Source organism: Macadamia integrifolia, chromosome 1, assembly GCF_013358625.1.
Source record: "Macadamia integrifolia cultivar HAES 741 chromosome 1, SCU_Mint_v3, whole genome shotgun sequence".
NCBI classification, from domain to species: domain Eukaryota; kingdom Viridiplantae; phylum Streptophyta; class Magnoliopsida; order Proteales; family Proteaceae; genus Macadamia; species Macadamia integrifolia.
Genome location: NC_056557.1, coordinates 25503097 through 25528170, shown reverse-complemented (window position 1 = coordinate 25528170; position 25074 = coordinate 25503097). Strand labels below are relative to the sequence as shown.

The 25074-nt window shown below is 39.8% G+C and overlaps 1 protein-coding gene across 1 annotated transcript; it reads left to right on the top strand.

Annotated features, from left to right (window-relative positions):
* Positions 1-2653: 2653 nt before the first annotated feature.
* LOC122072347 (wall-associated receptor kinase 2-like) lies at positions 2654-22400 on the top strand. Its single transcript, XM_042636921.1, has 8 exons — positions 2654-2909; positions 3425-3595; positions 6089-7441; positions 11088-11227; positions 11347-11413; positions 19192-20019; positions 20132-20302; positions 21226-22400. The coding sequence occupies exons 1-8, from the start codon at positions 2654-2656 to the stop codon at positions 22398-22400; spliced, it is 4161 nt and encodes a 1386-aa protein (XP_042492855.1).
* Positions 22401-25074: the final 2674 nt, after the last annotated feature.

The following is a 25074-nucleotide window of genomic DNA, read 5'->3' as shown; positions in this document are numbered from 1 at the left end:
GGATTACCCTACTATCCCATGCCGCTGTTCCCCAGGCTTACTGGGATTATGCCTTTGAAACCGCAGTCTTTCTCATCAATCACATGCCCTCCTCTATCACAGGTAACAAATCCCCCCATCATTTGGTTACAGGCAATTCTCCGGACTACTCTTTTCTAAAAATCTTTGGATGCCTTTGTTATCCATGGCTCCGTCCTTACAATCATCACAAGGTTGAACCCCGTTCTGCCTCATGTGTTTTCTTAGGATATAGCCCTTCCCATCATGGTTATCGTTGTATGGATCTCATCACCCGTCGTATCTACATATCTCGCCATGTCAGATTTGACGAATCTACCTTCCCATTTCACACTGCACCACCATCCTCATCAACCCAACCCCCTCCTACTACCCATCCCCCGTGGGGCATTGCACCTAACATACCTACCCCTCAACCTCACCCTAGCCCTCTGCCTACCCTCCCAAATCCACCCATCCCTCTCCCTGCCACCCCAAAACCACCCTCTCCCATATCCCCTCCTTTCTCACCTCACCTAACCCTAACCAGCCCTAACCCTGACTCCTCTACCACCCCACCCCTTCGCACCAGAACCCTACACGATCTCTATGCTGACCCCCTGACCCTCTCTACCACCACCTCACCTGACCCGGCTAAACCTACATGCTTCTTCCAGGCCCACAAGGTTCCTCATTGGCGTTCTGCTATATCTGATGAATTTAATGCTTTATTATGTAATGGTTCTTGGTCTCTTGTGCCTTACAGGGAAACTATGAATCTGGTTGGCTGCAAGTGGGTGTACCGCATCAAACGGAAGGCAGATGGCTCCCTTGAGCACTATAATGCCCATTTAGTTGCTAAAGGATTTCATCGACAACCTGGTCTTGAGTATCATGAGACCTTTAGCCCTGTCATCAAACCTACTACCATACGAACGGTCCTCTCCTTGGCCATATCTAACAGATGGGCTGTTCATCAGCTTGATGTTCAAAATGCATTCTTGCATGGTATTCTATCTGAGGAAGTCTACATGGCTCAACCCCAGGGTTTTGAAGATGCCCTTCGCCCTAATCATGTCTATCGCCTCCACAAGTCCCTCTATGGGCTCAAATAGGCTCCTAGGGCTTGGTTTCACAGGTTAACTGAGTTCCTCACTCGCTCCGATTTTCGGTCATCCCAAACCAACACATCACTGTTTATCTACATGCAGGGCTCTGTTGTCACATATGTCCTTGTCTACGTCGATGACATCTTGGTTACAGGGAACCAACCAACTTATGTTCAGACTCTCCTTTATCAGCTTGCTTCAGAATTCTCTATCAAGGATCTTGGTCGTCTCAGTTTTTTTCTTGGTATTGAAGCCCTATATCGGTCTGATGGTGTCCTCCTCTCTCAACACCGGTACATCACTGATCTCCTCCAGAGGGCTGGCATGACTAACTGTAAGCCCGTCACTACTCCCATGGCCACCACCTTTGCAGCATCTTCGACAGGGGGTGTCCTTCTTTTGGACCCCACCAGATATCGCTCCATTGTCGGTGCTCTCCAATACATCACCCTCAACAGGCCTGATGTGGCTTATTCAGTGAACCGTGCCTGTCAGTTTATGCATGCCCCCACCGAAGACCATTGGACACTAGTCAAACGGATTCTACGCTATCTCCAAGGAACCAAGGATCATGGGTTGTTCATCTCCAAATCTAGGTCCCTCCAATTACAAGCATTCTCTGATGCTGACTGGGCTGGTGACAGTACGGATCGTAAATCCACAGGAGGCTATGCCATCTATATGGGTTCTAATTTGATCTCCTAGGCCTCTAAGAAGCAGAAGACAGTTGCACGCTCCTCCACCGAGTCTGAGTACAAAGCAGTGGCTGATGCCTGCGCCGAACTCACTTGGCTTCGCTCTCTCTTTGAGAAATTAGGGATCCCTGTTCCCATTGCACCCATTCTTTGGTGTGACAACAATGGGGCCACTTACCTTTCGGTCAATCCGGTCTTTCATGCTCGTACCAAGCATGTTGAAATTGACTTCCACTTCGTTCGTGATAAAGTCGCCTCCAAGGAACTTCAAGTGCAGTTCATTTCAACCCATGACCAGATAGCCGATATCCTTACCAAAGCTCTCAGCTCTACACAGTTCTCCTTTCTACGGGACAAGCTGCGGATTCGACCATTCAAATCTCCACCTTGAGGGGGTGTATCAGGACAGTTAGCGTCCCACTCGAACTCAACCTCTAGAGTCATACTCATACTCAACAACCTCTCCTACATTGTAGGCATTTTCAGTGAGCACAAACTCTAGAGACTACTTGCAGTCCAATACTACCTCATGAGATAGCAGAGTTGGAATAGGATCCCACATGTGATCATAGAGTTTGTCTATAACTCAATAATTGTAATCTCTATATAAGAGCACCATTGTACACTCATTAATGTTAATGCCAATAGACTATTTCAACATAGACTAACCTGCAACTACAACTACAACCCTCCAAGACTATTCTCAGGGAACATGGAAGTTGAAGCTATTTCATTGCAAGGCCATATGCGTTTATGGTCTTATGTAGACAGACCATAAATGAGGTCCACAGCTTTCGTAATCACACCCAAGTCTTTGATTTCAATCCCTGTGGCTATGCTTTCCTTGTGGACATGAACTGGTTCAACTTCTCTGTCTCCAATCTCTTGAATTTCGACCCCAACGTAGATGAAACAGGTTATCCGCAAGTCCCAGTGGTGTACGACTGGGTAGTAGATAATAAGACTTGCGCTGAAGCTAAGAAAAACCTAACTAATTATGCTTGCGGCAACAACAACGACTGTATCATCTCCAAGAATGGTCTTGGGTATAGCTACAACTGTTCCCAAGGTTATCAAGGGAATCCTTACCTGTCAGATGGATGCCAAGGTAACCTGAATCATCTCTCACCATAATCAGTCTCAGCTGATATATAGATTGCAGTGGATCAGGTCCTCTTAGGAGAACCATTCTCGTACGTGACTAATCCACACAGATGGAATCCATCCAAGGAGAAATCTTGTAGTAGATTCTTTCTTTGTGAATCAGACCATGCAAAAATGGTTCTCGTATGGAACCTGATCCATAATCATTATGATTGATATCGGTAAGGATTAGACTAGATCAGACAAATTTATCCTTGTTTTTCGTAAATAATTATAAATTTGGATCATTAAATTTATCCTTGTTTGTCATAAATAATTGTAAGTTTGGATCATTTTACCCTTATAATTAGCGAGTGGATCAGTATTACATCGAACAGAATTAGGGATCGATGTCAACTGATACTGATCTAATTTTTAAAACCATGTTCACCATTATGGTTATGGCACCATACCATTTCAACTCATTTTTCATTTATTTTATGGTAAAGAACCCTAAGCATGTAGGTGTGTTTGTTGCAGATATAGATGAATGTGCAGATCCAAATAGTAATCCTTGCAGTGGGAGTTGTACCAACCTTCCTGGGACTTACAAATGCTCTTGCCCGCCTCGTTATCTTGGAAATGGGGAAAAAATTGGAAGTGGATGCATTCCTCCTCAAAAGCAATTTCCAGTGATTCCGGTCACTGTAGGTAAGAAATAATAATAAATAAAATCAATCTGGTAATTTATCCCACATTTCTATAAGGCTTGATTTAGTATTTTTTTATTTTGGAAGTTTTTTTATTTGATTTTTGCATCTTATTTTGAAATACCGACTCCATTTAGTTGAGATAAGACTAAAGAATTGTTTGTTGTTGTCAAGATATTAAAACTTGGGATTGGTCTTGATTGATATAAATCTGGATTGCTCTGGATTGAATGTATTTATCCTTTTTTTTTTCTAAATTGATTTGATCACCTTTTCAACTGGGGGTTGTCCTATCTCGGTCCAATGTTTGAAACTATGGTTGTTGTATTCACTCTTGCTCTTTAATAATAAGCGCATGGTTAATTTGATGGGCAAAGTGATAATTTCATTAAGAAACATCAGTCTTCTTCTCCAAATGGTCTCACTCATCAATACCCCCTTGCTTCCCAGCCCCACCACCTCTTCTATCACCCCCACCACAACACTCTTCCTAAGAAATACAGAGAACCTATTCTCAGAAATTCAACTGCTATATGACTTTTTTATTTTTGAAATCATTTAAATTAATGTGACTAAACAATTTCTATTTTTTTATTTTATTTTTTTTTGTTGAATTTTTTTATGGAAATCAATCCAAAATTGAAATAGAAATCATACCAAATCAGACCGTAGACTTATGAAAACTATAAATCATTATAACTTTGATATTTGACCAGGGTGAAACTTCGGCGAGGTTTGTTTGAACAACTGAATTTTAAATAAAATTAAAAAGATCAGGCCTTGTCTAGGGTAGTTTAGCTGAATTAAATTTAGAATTCTAAATAGACCAGGCCCGTTGTGTTTCAACAGAATTAAATTTATAAATCCTTGTAGGCTTACCCAAGTTGCATACTCAGCTCTAGCTGAGCGAGCACCTACCAAATTTTTACACCGAAAAAGGGCTTGACCAGATAGCCAAACTCAGCTTACCTTTTCTAATATATTTCTTGATTTTTTTCCCCTATATTTTATTGATTAATTTCAAAATAAAATTAAGAAATATGATATAAAAGGAGAGAATATTGGCCATTTGGCCTAGACTAGAGTTACTATATATTGTCAAAAGCTTCCACCGCTCATCAGTGCCGCTAAGGCCCAAGTCTAGGTCTTGTCCTTCTAAGAAAGTGTATTTGACTCTGATATTTGGGAGATTGAATCCGCTGCTCATATGATCATTTGGTCGTATGAGTCAGTATTCAATACCTGTCTCACTTTCTACCATTATAAGGATAAAGAGGGATATATTTAGAAACAAAAAGGACAGATGTTGAATGTTAACTCGTGTGACCAGGTGATTGTACGAGTAGCTAATCCATTTTCGATATTTGGGAAAGGGTTCTTTGAACATGAGGTATAGGCAACATCTCCTCACATAGGTATTTTTTATTCAATTTTTAGAGTAGAAAAAAAATAATAAAATATTTTATATGAATAAACATTGTCTGCACCTCATGTTCAAAAAGTCAACCCAAGGGGATAGCGTAGTTGGTAAGCAACGAACTTGGTACGAGCCGAAACTCGGATGTCCTAAGTTCGACACCCACTAAGCACACCTTGGGCCACTCACACGGGGGTATATAGTGCTCTTCACTGCTTTCAGTGAAAGTTGAATGGTTCTCATTCAACCCCGGTATGACCCAATCCATGCGGTTGTGGGGTCAGTATGGGCCCGCAGGACTAATCAAGCTAGAGGCTTGAATACACGTCGTTAGCAAAAAAAAAAAATCATGTTTAGAAAGTATTTTCCACATATATTTATATGGATCCAACTTGCTTTGTGCCTTGTTCATGTACCAGTATTCTCTATTAATTCATAACGAATTAGTTCTATAATTACAGTGGTCATGCCTAATATGCTAATACAACTTAAATACTCTTAAATACCAAGTGCATATTTATAATATATATAGCACTCACTGAATAATGGGAAAGAAGGTTCTATACAAGGTCAGGTGGGATTGAGCTTTTGAAAATCTCAGCCCAACCTCGAGTCTCCTTAGCTGGGCCCAGGCCAGGCTTGACCTTGACTCAGGGCCTGAAAAATCCAATCCTAAACAGCCTTCAAGACTGGATTGGGCTGACCCTGATCGATCCTAACAAGGGAAGGGGAAAGGAGATGCATGGGTTGGGACGAGTTAGGGAGAAGAAAAAGAACAATTAAAAAAAAAATGATTGTTTCTCAGTTTTTGCAACATCCCTTCCACGTTTTATGATGATTAAACACTAACTAAAAAAAAAACCTAACTCCTTCGCCTCTTCCATGTATTTAGTTTATTAAGATTTTTTTTTTTTCACAAAATTTCGTTTGTTGTCGTTATATGTAATAGTATTTCCTTTGCTATCTAAAATCAGGGTGTATAGTTGCCTTATGCTCTATTAGCACATAATCGCTCCATGGGCACCCCAATTTTGACCCACTGTTAGTGTGTTCAATAATTTTAATGGCTTCTTACAGGTACTGCCTTAGGCTGCTTGTTTCTACTTATTGTTAGCATTTTGGGGCTTTGCATATATCAAAAGAGAAAGGTTGAAAAACTCAAGAAGAAATTCTTCAAGCAAAATGGAGGTTTCTTGTTAAAGCAACAACTAACTTCCCGTGAAGGCCTTGTTGAAGCTGCCAAAATCTTTACAGAAGAAGAACTAAAGCAGGTGACTAACAACTATACTCCGAGCCAGATCCTTAGTCGAGGAGGCTATGGCACAATATACAAGGGAGTTCTATCTAATCATAGAACTGTTGCCATTAAGAAATCAGAAGTTGTTGATGAAAGTCAGATAGAGCAATTCATAAATGAGGTGGTTATTCTCTCCCAAATCAACCATAGAAATGTTGTAAAACTATTGGGTTGTTGCTTAGAGTCTGAGGTTCCAATATTAGTGTATGAATTTGTTACAAACAACACCCTATTTCACCATATCCATGGCGAGGGGAGCAATTCTTCTATTTCATGGGATAATCGACTGCGGATAGCTGCGGAAACATCAGAAGCAATCACTTATTTGCATTCTGCAGCTTCGCCACCAATCATTCACAGAGATATTAAGTCTGTAAACATTCTCTTGGATGATAATTATACGGCGAAGATGGCAGATTTTGGCGCATCAAGGTTGGTTCCTTTAGACCAAACTCAAATAAGTACAGTCGTCCAAGGAACATTGGGGTACTTGGACCCTGAGTACCTTCAATCAAGTCAACTCACAGAAAAGAGTGATGTTTATAATTTTGGTGTAGTACTAGTGGAGCTATTAACCGGAAAGAAAGCAGTCCATTCAAATGGGCCAGGTAAAGAGACATGTCTAGCCATGCATTTTGTCACTTCAACTAAAGAGGGTAGGGTTTGGGATATTCTAGATGATCGGGTTATACCTGAAGGAAGCAAAGAGCAACTCCATGAAGTTTTAAAACTTGCTGAGAGATGTTTAAGAGTAAAAGGGGGAGAAAGGCCTACAATGAAGGAAGTGACAATGGAATTGCAGCGGTTGAGCAAGTATCAGAGGCACCCTGGGGCTGCACAAAATCCGGAGAAGGTGGATTGTATTTTTGGCGAAGCATCAAACTTGCATAGTAACACTTTTGGATATGATAGTTTGACTAATGAAGAAAGACCCACAATGAAGGAAGTGACAATAGAACTGCAAGGGTTGAGAAAGTATCAAAGGCACATTGAGGTCACACGAGATCCCCACACTAGGGTCACACAGGATCCCGAGCTGGTGGTCAGTGTTTTTGGCCAACCATCAGACTTGTATGGTCACAACACTTTTGGGTATGATAGTTTGACTAATCAAGTGATAATATCATTAGATGGTGGGCGATGATTATACATGTTATGATGTCATTGGAATCTTCCTTCTTTAGTTTGTCCTTCAAAATTGTGTTGTTTTTCTAAATAGACAAAAAATAAACATCTTGGATCCTCATGGGATCTATCGCTTTTTCTTCTTCCCCGCCTTAGTTTTGATGTACTATCTATTTCTCTTTTTATTTATTTATTTTTTGTTGTTGCCCTTCCTCTTTTTTGTTGTATCATTTGTCTTGTACTGCCCTCACCCCTTTTTTTTCTTAGAATCCTAGTTTCTTACCCTTGTGTCTCCCTCGGGCTTGGTTTTGTCTTGCCTTCTTTCTTAGGACTCAGGTTTGTTGCCCTTCTCTTGGGTTCGTTTCCTTTGGCTAGGGTCTTTGCCCTTGTTTAGCGGAATTGTCTTGTCTATTGTATCTATTTTTTATCTTATATTTTAATATATTTTTATCCACAAAAAAAAAGTACAATTATAATTTGTCTTTTTAGTGAGCGTTTTTCCTTCTCACATCATAGAGGAATTGTCTTATGATGTAACGTTAAGACCAAGATATAGGTTTTGTACATAGCGGTGGAGGGCTCTTGCTGATGGCAATGCCAAAGGTGGGGGTCCCCTACTCGATTTATAATAGTTTGTTTTGGGTGAATTAATAAATGCATTAAAAGAAGGGGGAGGGAAAATATATCCCCTAATGGAGATTGCAAACCCTACAAGAGTAACCAAAGCCCAAAAGGACAGCATCCAAGGCGCAGTGGGCTTGGGGAGTGGAAGACATATCATTTTAGATATGTCTAATACAACTCAAAGTCCACATGGGCTAAATAAAGGATCCAAGAACCCATAAGCCCAAAGAAGGGGGAAGGGCAAATGGGAAAAAAAAGGGAAAAAAGAGGTAGGGTTCCACCAGCGGATCTCAACACAATCACTTCCAGCCGCCAAGACATGAATCGGCGTTCCGGCATAAACAACAGGCACCGCAGCAAGGTGGTGGCCTTGCGGAGGGCCACGGCCAAGAGAGAAGCTAGCCTCACGGAGGAGACAGCCGCAAAGGGGGGTACTAGCCTTCCGGAGGGCGATGGCGAGGGGGCTGTAGGCTAAATGAGATAAGAAACCATTGAGACGAGCGAATCGATCAGGGAGCAAACATAAGGAAATGTTTGGTCAGCCAAGGATCCAGAGGAAAGCAAGTTAAGGTCATCGGCGCAATGGCATACTCAAGTAGTGAAGCGACTCAAGGATGAGTGGCAACAGGTCCGGTGAGCGTCGGCAGAGGGGGGGAGGAGCCAATGAAGTAGTTAGAGAGCAGGTCGGAGCGGTGGAGGACAACAACAAGCGAAACCTGATCAAAGCAGCAACTCGAGGAAGAAGAAGAAGAAGAGCAGCGGCAGGCCCAGAGAATGCCAGTAGAAGAGGGAGCCAACGAGTCTTACAGGGAGGATTAGGGGGATTCAGGCAAGACCATCACCCGATCAGGGTTGAGACAGGAATGGAAGGGATGGGGAGTTGGCAACGGGTGGATCACGCCTCCCGGAAGTGTGAGACTGAAGAAGAAGAAGAAGAGGAAGAAAGGAAGCGAGAGAAGAAGGAGACGAGAGAAAGAGGGAGAACGAGAGAAGAAGGAGAAGAGAGGAAGCGGAGGGGGGGTGAGCAGCCCATCGTGAGTCCAGGCTGCTCCAGACGGCGTCGCCGTAGAGATCTCCTTTCTCAAGCGTTAGTTAGGGTTCTGCATCCGACTCTCTAAAATTTCTGCCTTTGACCCGATTTATAATAGTTTGTTTTTGCTTTGGGTATGGTTTTGTTATTGTTTTTCTTATTTTAATACAAATCTGATCTTTTCCAATATATATATATATATATATGCGTGTGTGTGTGTGTGGTTCCTAAGCTGAAACAAATAGCGAAGGGAAGCCTTCCATAGTATAATAACAACAATCTATGTATAATTTGTTCACCATTATAATTTGTGTTAAATATGCATAAATGATGTTTGGGAGACACCCCCCCTTCCCCAAAAAAAAAATAACGTTACACCACTTGTCTACAATAGTAGCAAGAAGAACAATGGAAAAACCAATATTATATTCTCCTGGTATTGGATAGACCTAGATCTAGTTGGATTTAATCAATCTAAAATCTGTGTAATGATAAATCCATGCTTGTTCTATGAGACTTCAGCCAATTGGGTAATCTCTCTTTTGAGCACAACAAGAAACAAGGGATTTAATGGAGGATTTTTACCGCTGTTAAAAGCAAAATAACTGTAGTTAAACCCTTTTGCGCCAAAAATCCGCCACTTAAATGTATAAGCCCTTGCTCATCCGTGTTTGTTATTCCAAAATATACAAACTGATGCACCGAGAGGTAGACCAACCAATCCATCCAAGGACCACGAAAGATTGATGAATGAACCTAGATTTTGCAAAAACTTCTTTAGGTTATTGAATCTGATGGGAGAGGTGTGGACTGGAAGAGTATAGAGGATAGATGTGTGGCGATAATCTACACTCTACACTCCATACAGAGATATGAACATAAAGAGAGTTGGTTAAATACTGAAATATTCCTAAGAATAGGGTTGTGAGTTTGGTTCTTTCGATTCAAGCCCATCTGGAGGTTGAATAGGTGTCAGGGTTGGGAATTTCTGACCCTGAGTCATGGCCGGCTGGGCTAGGGTTGAGACCTTGGGCAAAGCCCAGCCCAGCCCAGCCTGAAACTATCTTCATCTTCTTTCTTCTTCAATTCCTCGTCTTCTTATTCTTTTTTGCTCATTTTCTTATGCAAACAGAAAAAACATTGGCAGATATACTTCTAGCGTGGCCTAGATTTTTCTCTAGAGCAAAATTTTGGACATGGCCTCCACAGCTGCTGCTCATATAGATTTCCTATTGAGTTCTTGACTTTGATTATGATTATATGAAGCTTCGGATATTCTATGACAGCTAGTCACTCGTATTGTGCTACTTATTAATACTATTATATAATAAAAAGATGTATAACTTACTAGTGATTGAAGTACACTAAATTATGTAGAGTTGAGTGGTATGGGCATCTTCTTAAGGTATTTGAACGCCCCATATATGTGTGCAACCGGGTTGTCCTCACTTCCTATATAAAACAACTCTACAACTACTTAAGGTGCATTTAGGCGAGTGATGAGAGAAGGTACGAGTACGGTTAGGGTTTCCCCTCTCGGAGACCTAGGGCCCATTTGATAACGTTTCAAGAAACGTGTTTCTGTCGTTTTTGTGTCCAGAAATGGCAGGAACGGGACAAAAAGCGTTTCATAAAATTGTTTCATTTCACTTGTTTTCAGAAATAGAAATTGAAATTTCTACTTATTTATGGTTCAAGAAACGACCCATGTTTTGTCATTTCTGGAAACAACTCGTGGCCATTATTTCACTAGTTACTATCGACTTCCAGAAATATGACTTATTAAACACCTTTAATTCCATCTGTTTTTAGAAACGGAAATTTATGTTTCTGTCATTTCTGAAAATATAAATGGCATAAATGTTATCAAATGTGCCCCTAATGGTGGATGGCACATTTGATGATCCGGAATTGGAGGCGGTTGGTGGATTTTTGGATTTTGAGCTGGAAGATGGATTGTGGACCCCTTCCTGCTGGGGAATCTCACTTGTCTCCTGCAGTTATTCCAGTTCCTCTTCCTTTGCTTGAAGAGGCGCTGATGGTGCTAGTGGTTGCTGCGGCAGTCCCACCTATGAGACGATCATTCGCATTTGTGGTTAGGAGGCCTACCCTTCCGGCCATAGATTGCCTTCCGATGGCGGTAAAGGATGGCTCGTTACCGTGCACCAAGAGCCCTCAAGTGGTTTATGATGGGCATCGTTTTACTCTCTTCGGCCATGTGGATTTCTGTGCATTAACAATATATGGACTGCGAAGCAGTGGCGCCCAATTATTCATGTGAATCCTGCTTCGAGTGGGAATCCCCGGTCAGCTGCAAGAAACGTGAGTAATCAGGGAATGTTGCCAAATATGGAACACTTTCTCACACTATGGTCTCTCCACGTGTTCGAACGAGTGAGGCTATTATAGGTGAGAGGGATTTGATTTCTAGAAGATTGGATCCGCTGATCGTAAGATCAGGTGAGCATCAAACATCGGTCCCTTTTACTTCCAAATATACCTCTCTTTACCAATATAATGAAAGGAAATGGAGTAAATGTTGGATGCTCACCTGACTAGATGATCATTCGAGCAGCGAATCTATTTTCATTTTTTTTTTTTTCTAGAAGTGGATCTTTTCCAATTTTTTTTCATGACAAGGAGGGGCGGGTGGGAGTTTGGCAGATCACTTGTGTGAATTGTCTTCTTTGTCTCATGGGGTCTCAAATATAGACCCAAGGGATGTGGATCTGAGTGGGGCAGACCCAGATGGTGTAATTGAAGTTATTCTTGGTAGGGGTGTCAATCGGTCAGGCCGGGCCAATCTCGATCGGGCCAAATTGGGCTCGGCCAATTTCTAGGGTTGCACCTTAAACGCCTATTTAGCTAAACGGGCTTAGCAAGCGCGGGCATGGTACAATTAATAATCAGGTCAGTTTGTCTCGGACTTTAATTGAGCTATCATAAACGGACCTTAACCGGGCTATAAACCTATTTAACTATTATTGGGCTTTAAATGGGTCCTTTTTAAATTTGGCCTCTAAAATGTGCTTGAAGAGGAATACCAATGAAATGAGGCAAAGATGGGCATAACAAAGAAAAAGATTCTATAGTTAAAATGGATTAAGCCAAAGATGGGGCACAGTAAATAAATTACTAAGGTACTCGATCTTTAACCCACGAAACCCAAATCAATTAAACCATCTACATAACCCAAGTTTAGGAAGTTCAAATCAATTAAACTATGCATAAAAAATATGAACGTTCATATAACAATTACCACCATATCAATTGTATATATCACAAAGCCTTAGCACTAAATACAAATAGTATTAAAAAAAATTAAAAAAATGCAAGTAGTATTAAAGGGGTCGGGCTAGGTCGGGCTTAAAGGAGTCAGTTTAAATCGGACTTGTAAATGTGTCGGGCTAGTCGAGAGCCTGTCGGGCTAGGTGGCTGCACTGTGTACTACCTATTTATAAATGTGTCGGGCTTAAACCCAACACGTTTATTAATCGGGCCGGTCTGGGTAGAGCCATAAAGGTGTCGGGCTCGGTCTAGCCTACCAGTACGGGCTTGGAATTGACACCTCTAAGTCTTGGGGCTTCTTCGTATGAGGACTCTGAGTCAAGTGTGGAGAATGATGTGGTGCAAGACTCGTTGATGGCCCTTCCATCAATCGAAAGCCATGATAATGGGAGAATGATAGCTCTTCATTTTGATGTAGCTGCATAACGAGTGGTTTTTCGGGTGGGAAAGGGAAAAATGAACCCTAGATTAGGACTGTGAGTCATAATCGGGTGGGTTTCCGCCACCTTCCAATTGAAATGGGTCAAGAGTGGACTAGATTCGGGTGAGCCTCCTTCACCATTGGATTCGTTTGTGACACATGTCATAATTTCTGCTTCACTGCACCTCACTACACCTTATCCTCCCTGCACAACAGCTGTTCATAGTAGAGATCTGATTCCCACCTGCGTTTTCTTCCAAATCCTTCCTAGGGCACCAAGCAGCAACAAGAAAGTCTTAGGTTTGGGTATGTCTAAATGTAACCTACCCGGTTACAAAAACCTTGTAACCTAAATTATTGTGTCCCCATTATTTTGTCATTTTGTGATTGCTTTTAAGGTCAAAAAAGTAAATTACTGTGTCCCCATTATTTTGTCATTTTGTGATTGCTTTTAAGGTAAAAAAAGTAAGCTTTTAAGGTCAAAAAAGTAAATTATTGTGTCCCATTTATTTTGTCATTTTGCGATTGCTTTTAAGGTCAAAAAAGCAAATTCAACCTCAAATTTTTGAATTGTTACTTTGATTTAAATGGCAAAACGAGGGGTATTTTAAGAACGAATACACTCTTCCCAAACAACCCAAACAACCCCTCGCCCCAACTGATCGTCTTCCTCCTTTCGAGTCTTTCTATTACCTTTCTTGGTTTTTATGGCATAAAGTTTGGCAAGATCATCTCCAATGAGTCAGGTAAAGGCTCTCTTTCTTCTCGGCATGTCCAATACTTTTATGGGTTTAAAACTTTTGGTGGACTTCATTTTTGTTTTTTGAAATTTAGAAAACAAAACCTCTTCCCAGAAATTCATGTATCAATTATATTGCAATAATGTCTGTTGTGCATTAGAGATGAGGTGGTAAGATAGTTCTAATCATGTCTCTTTTTCTCTTTTCAAAGAAATCAATTGTATTAAATATGCTAGCGTTTTTAAGAAAGTTAAAATCCAGAAAGATGACAAATGGCAATATTGTATGCTTGTTTTTTTTTTTTCGTAAAGTAATATCATAGGCTTGGTACTACTATAATGATGACATGTGAAATTGTGTAATTATAATATATTTTATAGGTTGATTCTAAGGGTTTTGGGATTGATTCTGGTCAATTCCAATTTGATTTGGATTTGGATTGATATTGGAAGCTACTATTTTGATCTTTGATTCTATGTTTAAAATCGATTATAAGGTTTATAGGACTAGATCGTAGGTCTTAAGATTTGAGGGCAATTCTAGGGTTCTTTTTATCCGATTTTGATTCGATTGGATCAAAATTTATAGGAATCAGTTCCAAGGATGTAGGGGACGGTATTAGTATCAATCTCTGTCGATGCCGATTCTATACCGATCCAAATCGGATGGGATCAGTGGGTATCGGTCTATTTTACCCTTGATTTTTATAAAAGGAATTTTTACCTATTTTACCCCTGAAAAGATCCGGATAACCGATTTGAATCGAGGATCGGTCTCAGCTGATAGTACCGATCCCGGATCGATACTTGAAACCATGATCAGTTCGATCTCCAATTCCAAGTTTAAAATCCCTAGTTGATTTGGCTAGTTCAGATCAATCCCAATTCTGATCATTATAGAATGGCATATCTAGGATTTTTGGGATTAGGCTATTGGTTTTTAGAATTTAGTGTCAATTATAGCATTTTTGTGATTGATTCGAATATGATCTAGACTGGAATCATTATGGACCAATTTATCCTTTGATTTTGACTTAAAATTCTGGTATTAGCCGATCTGGATTAGAATTGGTCATGAACTATACAACTCCGGAAGTTCTAGAATGGTCAATTTAGAATTGGAATCACTAGAGGGATTGTTTTGATACTCAATTTCGAGTTTAAAATCATTGGTTGAATAAACCAATTTCGATCCAAATCGACCATAATAATACCTATCCAGGCTATTTCAGAATGATTGATTATAAGGCTTTTGTGATTGATTTGATCCATTTCCGATTTTGGTCACTTTGATCTAGATTTTATCTAGTATTAGGCCAAATTGAAATCAAAGTTCAATTTCAATTTAGACCGATTCGGTTTTTATTGAGTTGACTTAATGGCCTCTTGTAGGTAATATGTTCTCTTTTAGTAATTTTTTAAAGTTGTTATAAGGTCTTTTATGGTTTCGATTCTCTTGATTTGGTCCAATTCAATTTTTTACCGATTTGATAAAAACTCAAATCGATAAAGGTTCGTTTCACGTTTCTCTTTATTAGTGCAACTCGCTTGGACCGGAAATGGACACCCTTACTCAAAGCAATAGACCCAATCATCCAACGGTTAGTATAATTTTTTTTTTTCAATCCAATGTTGGACTTCAGAGAGACAAGGAATTGAGATTTGAAATTTCAAACGTAGTGATGGGTCTATTTGAGGATAAAATTACATTTCTACCATTTTTAAACACTTTTTCACAAAAAGTGGTGCAGCAGCTTTTAAGATTTTATTAGGAATATAAACAGATGAAATTACTTTTTGAATCTTCTTGAACCAATCATTTCTTTCACGGTATAAGACTTTTTAGGTAATTAAAAGTGGGTTACAAGCCTTTTGTAACCTACCTAGGTTACAACTAGGTAACCCCTTTTTGCGCTTCTTTATCGCAATCTTCACCATGCAGCGCAGAGAGCCGCGACTAGAGCACCAAGCAGCGACCAGCGACCAGTAAACCTCGACGGAACAGGGAACACGAAGAGCCCAACTACGGAATCCTTCTTCCTCCTTTTTCTATTGGAGATTTTCTTTCTCAGCTCCATGGAGTAGGCCAGGTGTTTTAATTCTGGGTGGTTTGACTGTCTTTATATGCTTACGGTTGATATTTGGGAAATGCAATCCAGACTCTTGTCCTCCATTTTTGGTGAAATCTCTTTCAGATATCCTTCATCTTTGTTTCTCGGTGTAGTGAAATCTTGTTTGAGATTCTAAGAACAGGCCAGGTGTTTTAATTATGGCTGGTTTGATTGTCTTTATAAGCTTATGGTTGATGGGTAAGAGAAGTTTTGAATTTATGAAATGTATATTAGATGATGAAACGGAGAAAGAAGAACATCCCCATCAAAGGATGAGATCTGAATTTCATTAACATTTCTATAGAATTTGTGGATAAGAAAGTTGATTCTTCTCATCTGCAAATTGGTTTCTCCTTGTTTCTCTGTGAAGCAAAGTCGTGAATGGGAAAGGGAAACATGAACCCTAGATTGGGATTGTGACTCATAATCGGGTGGGTTTTCGCCACCTTCCAGTTGAAATGGGTTGACAGTGGGTTGGGTTCGGGCGAGCCTCCTTCACCGTTGTATTCGTTTGTGACACGTGTCATAATTTTACGCAGCACCGCAACTCACCGCACCTTATCCTACTTGCAGAGGATGTTTTTCCGGAGGTTGATAGGAATTTGCAAAAACGATTCGGGTAGCAACACCCAGGTGGTAGTTCTTCCTCTCAATATTTTTCCCAATGATGGTATTTTCCTGGAACATTAAAAGGATTTGAAATGATAGGGCGAGAGCTGCTCTATGAAATTTAATTAAGGCTCATAATCCATCAATTTTATGCTTGGCAGAGCCTAAGGTCAGTCCTGATAAGTGTCTCATGAAATTTTTCGATGCTTTGGATTTTCATACTGATATGATCTATACTATATAATTGTTCAAACAAGGATCCTAATATTTGGATTCTCTGGAAGGAGGGCCTGACAAAGCCAAACATATTGAGGTTCTTTGACAAGCATATTTCTCTGTTATTGGATGTTGAGAACTAGAAATATTTTCTCTCTATTGTTCATGCTAATTGTTTCAGGGATGAAAGACATCACCTGTGGTGTGATTTATGTGGGATTTATGATTCGACTTTGTTGCTGCTGGAAATTGTCCTAGACTCCTTTGCGCTCTGCAAAGAAGAACAAACACATGAGCGTCGGGCTGATTTGATGAGGGACTCTCTAATGCCTAAGTTAGACTTATGTGCGAACAGATAATTCTCGTAAAGAATGTAAAAAAATTGGTTCCTTAGAAAGGCGTTTACTTGGATTTTTATAGTTGGACATGGCGGTTTCCTGTGGAAAGTCTCGATATGGTAGTTGCCTATCAAAGGTAGGAGTCTAGATTTGGCAAGGGTTGTAGTAGAAAAGTGAATGTGGAGATTGTTTTCGTTATAGGAGTTTTCCATATTGGCCATATCTCGGGAATATGACAAGATTCCCTTCCTTCGAGGAAAGATTCATTATTCCAACAAATGTCTTGCTTGGGTTTGCTCTGTTCCTATGATACCCATGCTAGACTCAATCAACTTCCCTTTTTGGGGAATACTTCTTGATGGTGTTGTCCAGGTCTTGGACCGATCAGTGGAGGATAGATGATGTGGTTGCCCAGTTACTTGTTCCAAGCAGAAGATAGTCTGTTAACCGATGGATTGATCTTCACGTGATGCGTAGTTGACGGATTGAACCTCTTGCACGTGGGGCTTCCCATGGTATTGGCATAGCCGTTTGGCTCCTGGGTTTTGCTTGATGCCATTGGTCGGTCGGCTCCCATATTAGGTGCCTACCTTAAATTAGGTGGACTATGGTGGTTTTGTCGGGTGGTTCAGCTACTTCCGCATCTTAGGGCCACTCGGTAGACATTGGGTTGTTTTCATTTTAGCCATAACGGTCTCTACCTTAGATGGTGTTTGGGGACATTAATGCTTGTCTTTTATCTCATAAAAAGTGTGGCCTAGGCAATTTTAATTTGGTTTTGGCGGGTGAATTTGCAGCAATGATGGATGCAGCATCTCTAATTCTATCCCATCTTGTGGTTGCAAATCACTTGGTCTAACAATCGCAGAGTTGGTAATCTCATAGTAGTTCTTGGTCGTAGTCTTTGCAATGAAGAATGGATGGCTCAGTTCCCTCAATGCTCTCATCGAGTGGTTATATAGATTACCCTGATCACTGTCCTTTCACTCCTTTGGTGATTTCATGTGATGGTGTTCCTACACCGAAAATGTGCCTTTCCGTATGCAAAGATTCTGGGCGGAGCACAAGGATTTTTAGAAGTGGTACAATGCCGTCAGACTCTCCTATGCATGGTACTCTTATTTTTTGGTTGTAGTGAAGCTTAAAAGGATGAAAAATCCTTTGAATTTATGGGTAAAGGAAGCATTTTCGAATGCGTTTTCTATGGTTCTCAAGGGAAAGTCTAATTAGGTTAATATGAGCGCACGAGAAAGCATCAACAAAGGCGTCATTTTTCATTTCATAGAGGGTGTGGGTCAAACAGTTTTCCCCCATGTGTCTAGGCATAGAGACCACACTCCCCCATAAAAATCATTTTCCCATAAAAGTGTGTGTGTGCGTGCGCACGCGCGTGCGTGTGTTTTTGTGTGTGTGAGAGGGAGAAAGATCTTCACTTTGTTTATTAGTCAACTCTGGAGATGATGGAATAAATATCTATTTCCTAATCAGAGAATTGCAATTGAACAAGCAGTCATCATATCAAGAAGAATGTCGTCATGCGGATTCCTTACAGGCTCCCTCACAAACAAGCCTCTCTCTCTCTCTCTCTCTCTCTCTCTCTCTCCATGAAAAAATCTCCCTATTTGACCGTTTGAAGTCCTCCACCCCCATTTGCCAAAAATTGCACATGGGCGTCCCATAGATATTCTATCTTAATTAATGACGTCTCTATATGTTTAAAACTTGAGAGCTATTTTCTATTGCCTTTTTGTTATTCCGAAAAGTATTTTATCTCAGGGTTAAAATAGGATATTCAAATATAAATTAAAAACTATTTATTATCATGTTATTATCAAAAGTTAGCATTATAAATCGTGGAATAATTCGTGGAACAAAAATGTTGCGTACTCTAATAAAAGGAAAAGAAAGAATAAAACTATAAATCAATGACTTTGTAAAATCTGAATCGGTTGACTGGTTTAGCATTGCAATCCAAGTTGACATACTAAATTAATTACTATGGTTTAATTCCATTTATTATTAGGGATATTTAGGTGCAAGTCATGTCATCTGTATCATCGCTGTAGTTATCCACACGCAAGATCAATATGATTTTTTTCTTTTTCTTCTTTCGTTGAAACATTGCACCAGTTTGGATCAGGTATTCATGAGAATCATTCTGATATGAGGTCTGATCCACACTTGAAATCCACTCAATATGAAAATCTATTGTAAGAAGAGAGAGATTAATTGAATTCCATGTGCGCATATGAGGATGGACACAATCTAATAACCTATAAATAGCAGTTGAGGAAGCAATGGAAAAATATTAGATTTAGAAGCCATTAACGATGAGGAGTCCTCTTGTCGCACATCACCTCCTCCTAGTCCTGTTATGGGCAGCTGCAGCATCTGCATCGCCAATGGTGAAGACGAATTGTCCAGACAAATGTGGGAACATCTCAGTTCCTTACCCCTTTGGCCTCGGAAATGATGAAAGCTGTTACAGATCCTTTGGGTTTGGGCTAACCTGCAACTACAGCTACAACCCTCCAAAACTGTTCTCAGGGAACATAGAAGTTCTAGATCTTTCATTCCAAGGCCAAATGCGTTTATGGTCCTATGTAAGTGGAGATTGCTTCAACAACTTCGGCCAACCAACTAATTCGAACATCCCCTCTATGGAATTGTTTTTGGACACCTTTTCGTACTCCGACACAGAGAATAAATTCACAACTCTGGGTTGCGACACCTCCTCTTACATCATTGGCTCCGGTGGCCTGAACTTCACGACTGGGTGTAGCATGATTTGCAGCAACAGATCTGATGTGACCAATGGTTCCTGCACTGGCATCGGCTGTTGCCAGAACTCAATTCCAAAGGGCTTCAAAAACTACATTATAGAGCTCAAAAGCTTCAGAAATCACATCCAGGTCATTGATTTCAATCCTTGTAGCTATGCTTTCCTCGTGGACATGAACTGGTTCAACTTCACCGTCTCAGATCTCTTGAATTTTAGCTCCTACGTCGATAATGAAGGTTTTTCGCGAGTCCCAGTTGTGTATGACTGGGCAATAGATAATAAGACCTGCGCTGAAGCGAAAACAAACATGACTAATTACGCATGCGGCAACAACAGTGACTGTATCATCTCCAAGAATGGTCTTGGATATAGCTGCAACTGTTCTCAAGGTTACCGAGGGAACCCTTATCTTCCATATGGATGCCAAGGTAACCTGACCTTTCTTGCACCATTATGGCATCATACCCTTTCAGTGCATTTTTGTTTGCAATTTTGCATCTATATATGGTGGAAAGTCCTAAGATTGTGTGTTTCTTGCAGACATAAATGAATGTGAAAATCCAATTACTAATCCTTGCAGTGGAATCTGTACCAATCTTCCCGGAAGTTACAAATGCTCTTGCCCAACTGGTTATTTTGGAGACGGAAAAAAAATTGGAAGTGGATGCATTGCTCTTCAAAAACAATTTCCAGTGATTCCGGTCACCGTAGGTAAGAAAAAAACAATAAATAAAATCAATCTCAGGCCCAATTTGGTATAAAAACTATTTTAATTTCAATTTCAATTTCATAAGATGATTTCTATTTTGAAAGTTGTTCGGTTAGAATATTACACCTTATTTTAGCGAAATACAAATATTTCCCAAATCCGTCATGCTATCACCACCACTCTCTCATAAAGAAATCTAGAGATTTTATTCTAAAAAATTAAACTGTCAAATAGATTTCTTATTCTTAGAATATTTCAGATTGATGCAGCTATACAATTTTCATTTCTTGACCAAAAATTAGTCATTGAGTTTCGTGAATATCAATCCAAAATTAAAATTTATATAATACCAAATCAGGCTTTAACTAGGCTTAGGAAAATTGTAAATCGTGATACCTTGGGTGTTTGACCGGGGTGAAACTTGGGCGAGTTTGGTCTAAACAATTGAATTTTAAATAAGAAGAAGAAGAAGAAGAAGAAGAACAGGTCCCCGTCCAGCATAGTTTAACAATATTAAATTTAGAATTCCTTGTATTGGCCATTTAGTGTAGACTGGTGTTATCTATTAATTCATCATCGATTAAATACTATTGAATACCAAATGTATATTTATGATATAAACCTCATTAAGCAAGGGTAAGGAATGTTCTATGGAAATACCTAATTGTTCCTGCTGCTCCATTAGTACATTATCTATGATCTATGTGCACCCAAATTTTGATCCAACTTTTAGTTTGTTCAATAAGGCTATGTTTGGTAGCCAAGAGAAGAAAAACTTCAAAAAATTTTGAATTTGAGGAGAGAGATAGACATAAAAAATCATTGTGTAATCAATTTTTTTTTTTGGGTCTTATTATGTTTTTATATTTTTTCTTTTCTTTTCTTAGATTATCAAACATAGCCTAAGTTCACTTGCATCTTATAGGTACTGCCTTAGGCTGCTTGTTTCTACTTCTTGTTAGCTTTTTGGGGCTTTACGTATATCAAAAGAGAAAGGTTGACAAACTCAAGCAGAAATTCTTCAAGCAAAATGGAGGTTTCTTGTTAAAGCAACAATTATCTTCCCGTGAGGGCCCTGTTGAAGCTGCCAAAATATTTACAGAAGAAGAACTAAAGCAGGCAACTAACAACTATGCTCAGAACCAGATCCTTGGCCGAGGAGGCTATGGTACAGTATACAAGGGAATTCTACCTAATCATAGAACTGTTGCTATTAAGAAATCAAAAGTAGTTGATGAAAGTCAGATAGAGCAATTCATAAATGAGGTGGTTATTCTCTCCCAAATCAACCATAGAAATGTTGTAAAGCTATTGGGTTGTTGCTTAGAGTCTGAGGTTCCTATATTAGTGTATGAATTTGTTACAAACAACACCCTATTCCACCATATTCATGGCGAGGGGAGCAATTCTCCTATTTCATGGGATAATCGACTGCGGATAGCTGCGGAAACATCGGAGGCAATCGCTTATTTGCATTCTGCAGCTTCGCCACCTATCATTCATAGAGATATTAAGTCTGCAAACATTCTCTTGGATGATAATTATATGGCAAAGATGGCAGATTTTGGTGCATCAAGGTTGGTTCCTTTAGACCAAACTCAAATAAGTACAGTTGTCCAAGGAACATTGGGGTACTTGGACCCCGAGTACCTTCAATCAAGTCAACTCACAGAAAAGAGTGATGTTTATAGTTTTGGTGTAGTACTAGTGGAGCTATTAACTGGAAAGAAAGCAGTCCATTCTAATGGCCCAGGTAAAGAGACATGTCTAGCCATGCATTTTGTCACTTCAACCAAAGAGGGTAGGGTTTGGGATATTCTAGATGATCGGGTTATACCTGAAGGAAGCAAAGAGCAACTCCATGAAGTTTTAAAACTTGCTGAGAGATGTTTAAGAGTAAAAGGGGAAGAAAGGCCTACAATGAAGGAAGTGACAATGGAACTGCAGCGGTTGAGCAAGTATCAAAGGCACCCTGGGGTTGCACAAAATCCGGAGAAGGTGGATTGTATTTTTGGCGAAGCATCAGACTTGCATAGTAACACTTTTGGATATGATAGTTTGACTGATCAAGTGATGATATCATTAGATGGAGGGAGATGATTATGCATGTTACGATGTCATTGGAATATTCCTCCTTTAGTTTCTCTTCAATTATTGTTTTTGAATTTTTCTTTTATAGAAAGTTATTGTTTTTTATTATATGGTTGATACTTTGTCATTTCATAATAAGTATGGATCCTAAGCTGTAACAAATAATGAAGGGAATCCTTCAGTGGTATAATAACAAAAATCTATGTATAAATTGTTGAACCACCTTAATCCTTACGTTGTGTGTGATTATTTGCTTGGCTTCTTCTTCATAGTTGTGTATTTGTCCCCAAGTGATGGGATCAATTGTAAATTGGATCACACTGAACCTAACAATATATAGACTGAAAAACCGATAAAATAATTTGAGTATGAGGTTATAATAGGTGAATTGATTATCCATTGATTTCAATATTATGGCTGTAAATGAAATTGTTAAAAATCAATAAGTATGAGATTATGAATAAGGAAATTTATTTATAAAGCTTCTATTGATCTCATTATTCACTCTACATTTTTTTTTTTTGGATGAATGAAAAACAATGGAAGTAGAAAAAAGAAAAAAGGAATATCAGAGAGGAATGTAAATTTTCCCAATCATATAAGGGACAAGATCAGCCATGACGCTGAGTCTAGGCCTAGATATAGGTTCGACTAAAATGAGTTTTTCTCCTCTGCTGATGGCAATGCCGAAGGTGGAGGTTAAAAATCCAGTTTTTATGCTTCTTCTGTATTATTTTTCTTTTAATGAAAATCTCATCTTTTAGCAAAAAAAAATTGAAAAATATATTAAAATAGAAAGAAGGAAAATACAAGGAGAAAAGTCCATAACAAAACAATGGACTAACCTACAACCAAATCAAGTGGGAGGGAGACCACCCAAAGAGGAACAATGGACAAAATCAGCCAGAAACCATCAATCACCTGATTCTAAAGTTGGCCTTCTTCCCATTACGATTATAAGGAGGAATGGGAGGAACCATCCAACTCCCATACCATTAACACCTACATTCACACTAGGATCTCCCCGCAAAGAATCAATACCATAGTCATACCCTAAGTCCTCCACAGGAGAAGCACACCCTCAAATGCCACATCTCCTTCATTGCCTAAGTCACTTCGAGCTGGACTGACAACATCTCTATCTTCTACAAAGATCACCAAATTCTTCGTTTAGACCCCCATCTCAAGCTCCTGGATCCCATCTCGAAGGAGTAGGCTTGCTTACTCTTGAGTCTCTGCAATCACTTGAACCATTTTTCTTATCGTACTTCTTCTTCTCTTCTTGGTCTTCATCGAAGAAGACATTCCTCTAAGAGAAGGTCATCAATTATAGGAGCTAGCCTCAACCCAAAATCATTATCTACATCAGCTATAGCAATCTGACCTAATTGAAGTCTCCTCCATTCCCAGAGTGACCTTCGACAACACCTCCAAATTCATCTCCTCGGAACAAATCCCTTCCCTCGAGGAGCTCATCTCCTCCATTTCTGAGTTGTCGTTGTGGCTGGAAAATGACTCACTGCTCATATTTTTATATTGATTTACTATAGAATCAGATCCTGCCTGAGGCTAGAATAAACTACTACGAACATGACTCACACCGACATCCTATTCAGTACCTGACTCTTGTTCACTACCCTCAAGGGAGAAGAGATTAATCTGATTAACTAGAAGATTTTTCACCAATTGAAGAAGAATAATAGGTTTTCTTACAACTAACCATGGCCCTGCATCATACAATTCCTTGGTTTGCTCTTCAGCGTTGGCTATTCCTCCAACCATACCTGAACAACATCTCTTGGAAGATCTCTCACAATTGTAGAGATGGGAATGCCATCGCAGATTTTCTGGCTAGAGATGCGGCTAAGAAAGAGAGCTCAGATGAAGATGTGGGCTTACCCTCTCATATTTTAAATTCCCTGGTCAGGGATGCTGAAGGTAGACCTCACTATTGGTTTTAATGTGCTTTTCTTTCTCCTGCTGATGGCAATGCCGAAGGTGGGAGACTAGAAAATGCTTGTGGTGTTTTTTCTTTTATTTTTTATTGCTTTGGATTCCTCTTTTTTAATGAAATAATTTCTTTACCAAAAAAAAAACTACGGCCCTGCCTCAAAAATCCGAGCCTTTTCGTCTTCATTAAAAACCATGAAAACAAACATCCCATTTTCTAACAAGAAACAATGGATAGCACCATAAGGCTTCCACTGCCGGAGTAAGATACCCTTTACAAGGAGGAATGAGGTTCTCTTGCCAATGAAGTGACCCACAAGGGTATTCCACCATTGAGAGCATCATTCAACTCCGAGGAAGTGAATTTAGCAGCTTTTGATTCCCCAACAAGTAGAGGGGGGACTAAATGGAGTTGGATCCTATCATTGACTGCACCAACAAGATGGGAATTGGTTTCAGTAGAAGGAGTAGGAGGCACTACAAAAGACCGAGGGTTAGCAGCAAGGTTGGACAGGCTCAAGGAAAAAGGGCCACCAGCAAAAGGAGGGAATGACTCTGAACACTCCACAAGGTTGAGCTAGACATGTAAATGTTGATGCTCAGCTCAAGGCCAGTAGGGGCACGAATCCTGAATCTCACCCTCCTCCAAGAGGGAGGGCTCAGAAGTAGAAGCCAACATTCAACCCCTTGAAGCATTGATCAGCTCCCATAAAAATCCTATCTCTCAATTATT

What these genes read in the sequence shown, in the direction of transcription:
- LOC122072347 (XM_042636921.1), top strand. Translation starts at nt 2,654, where the DNA reads ATGAACTGGTTCAACTTCTCTGTCTCCAATCTCTTGAATTTCGACCCC. An exon ending in TAGATTGCCTTCCGATGGCG is followed by an intron (nt 11,228 to 11,346) that starts GTAAAGGATGGC and finishes ACTGCGAAGCAG; the next exon opens with TGGCGCCCAATTATTCATGT. An exon ending in AGTGATTCCGGTCACCGTAG is followed by an intron (nt 20,303 to 21,225) that starts GTAAGAAAAAAA and finishes TGCATCTTATAG; the next exon opens with GTACTGCCTTAGGCTGCTTG.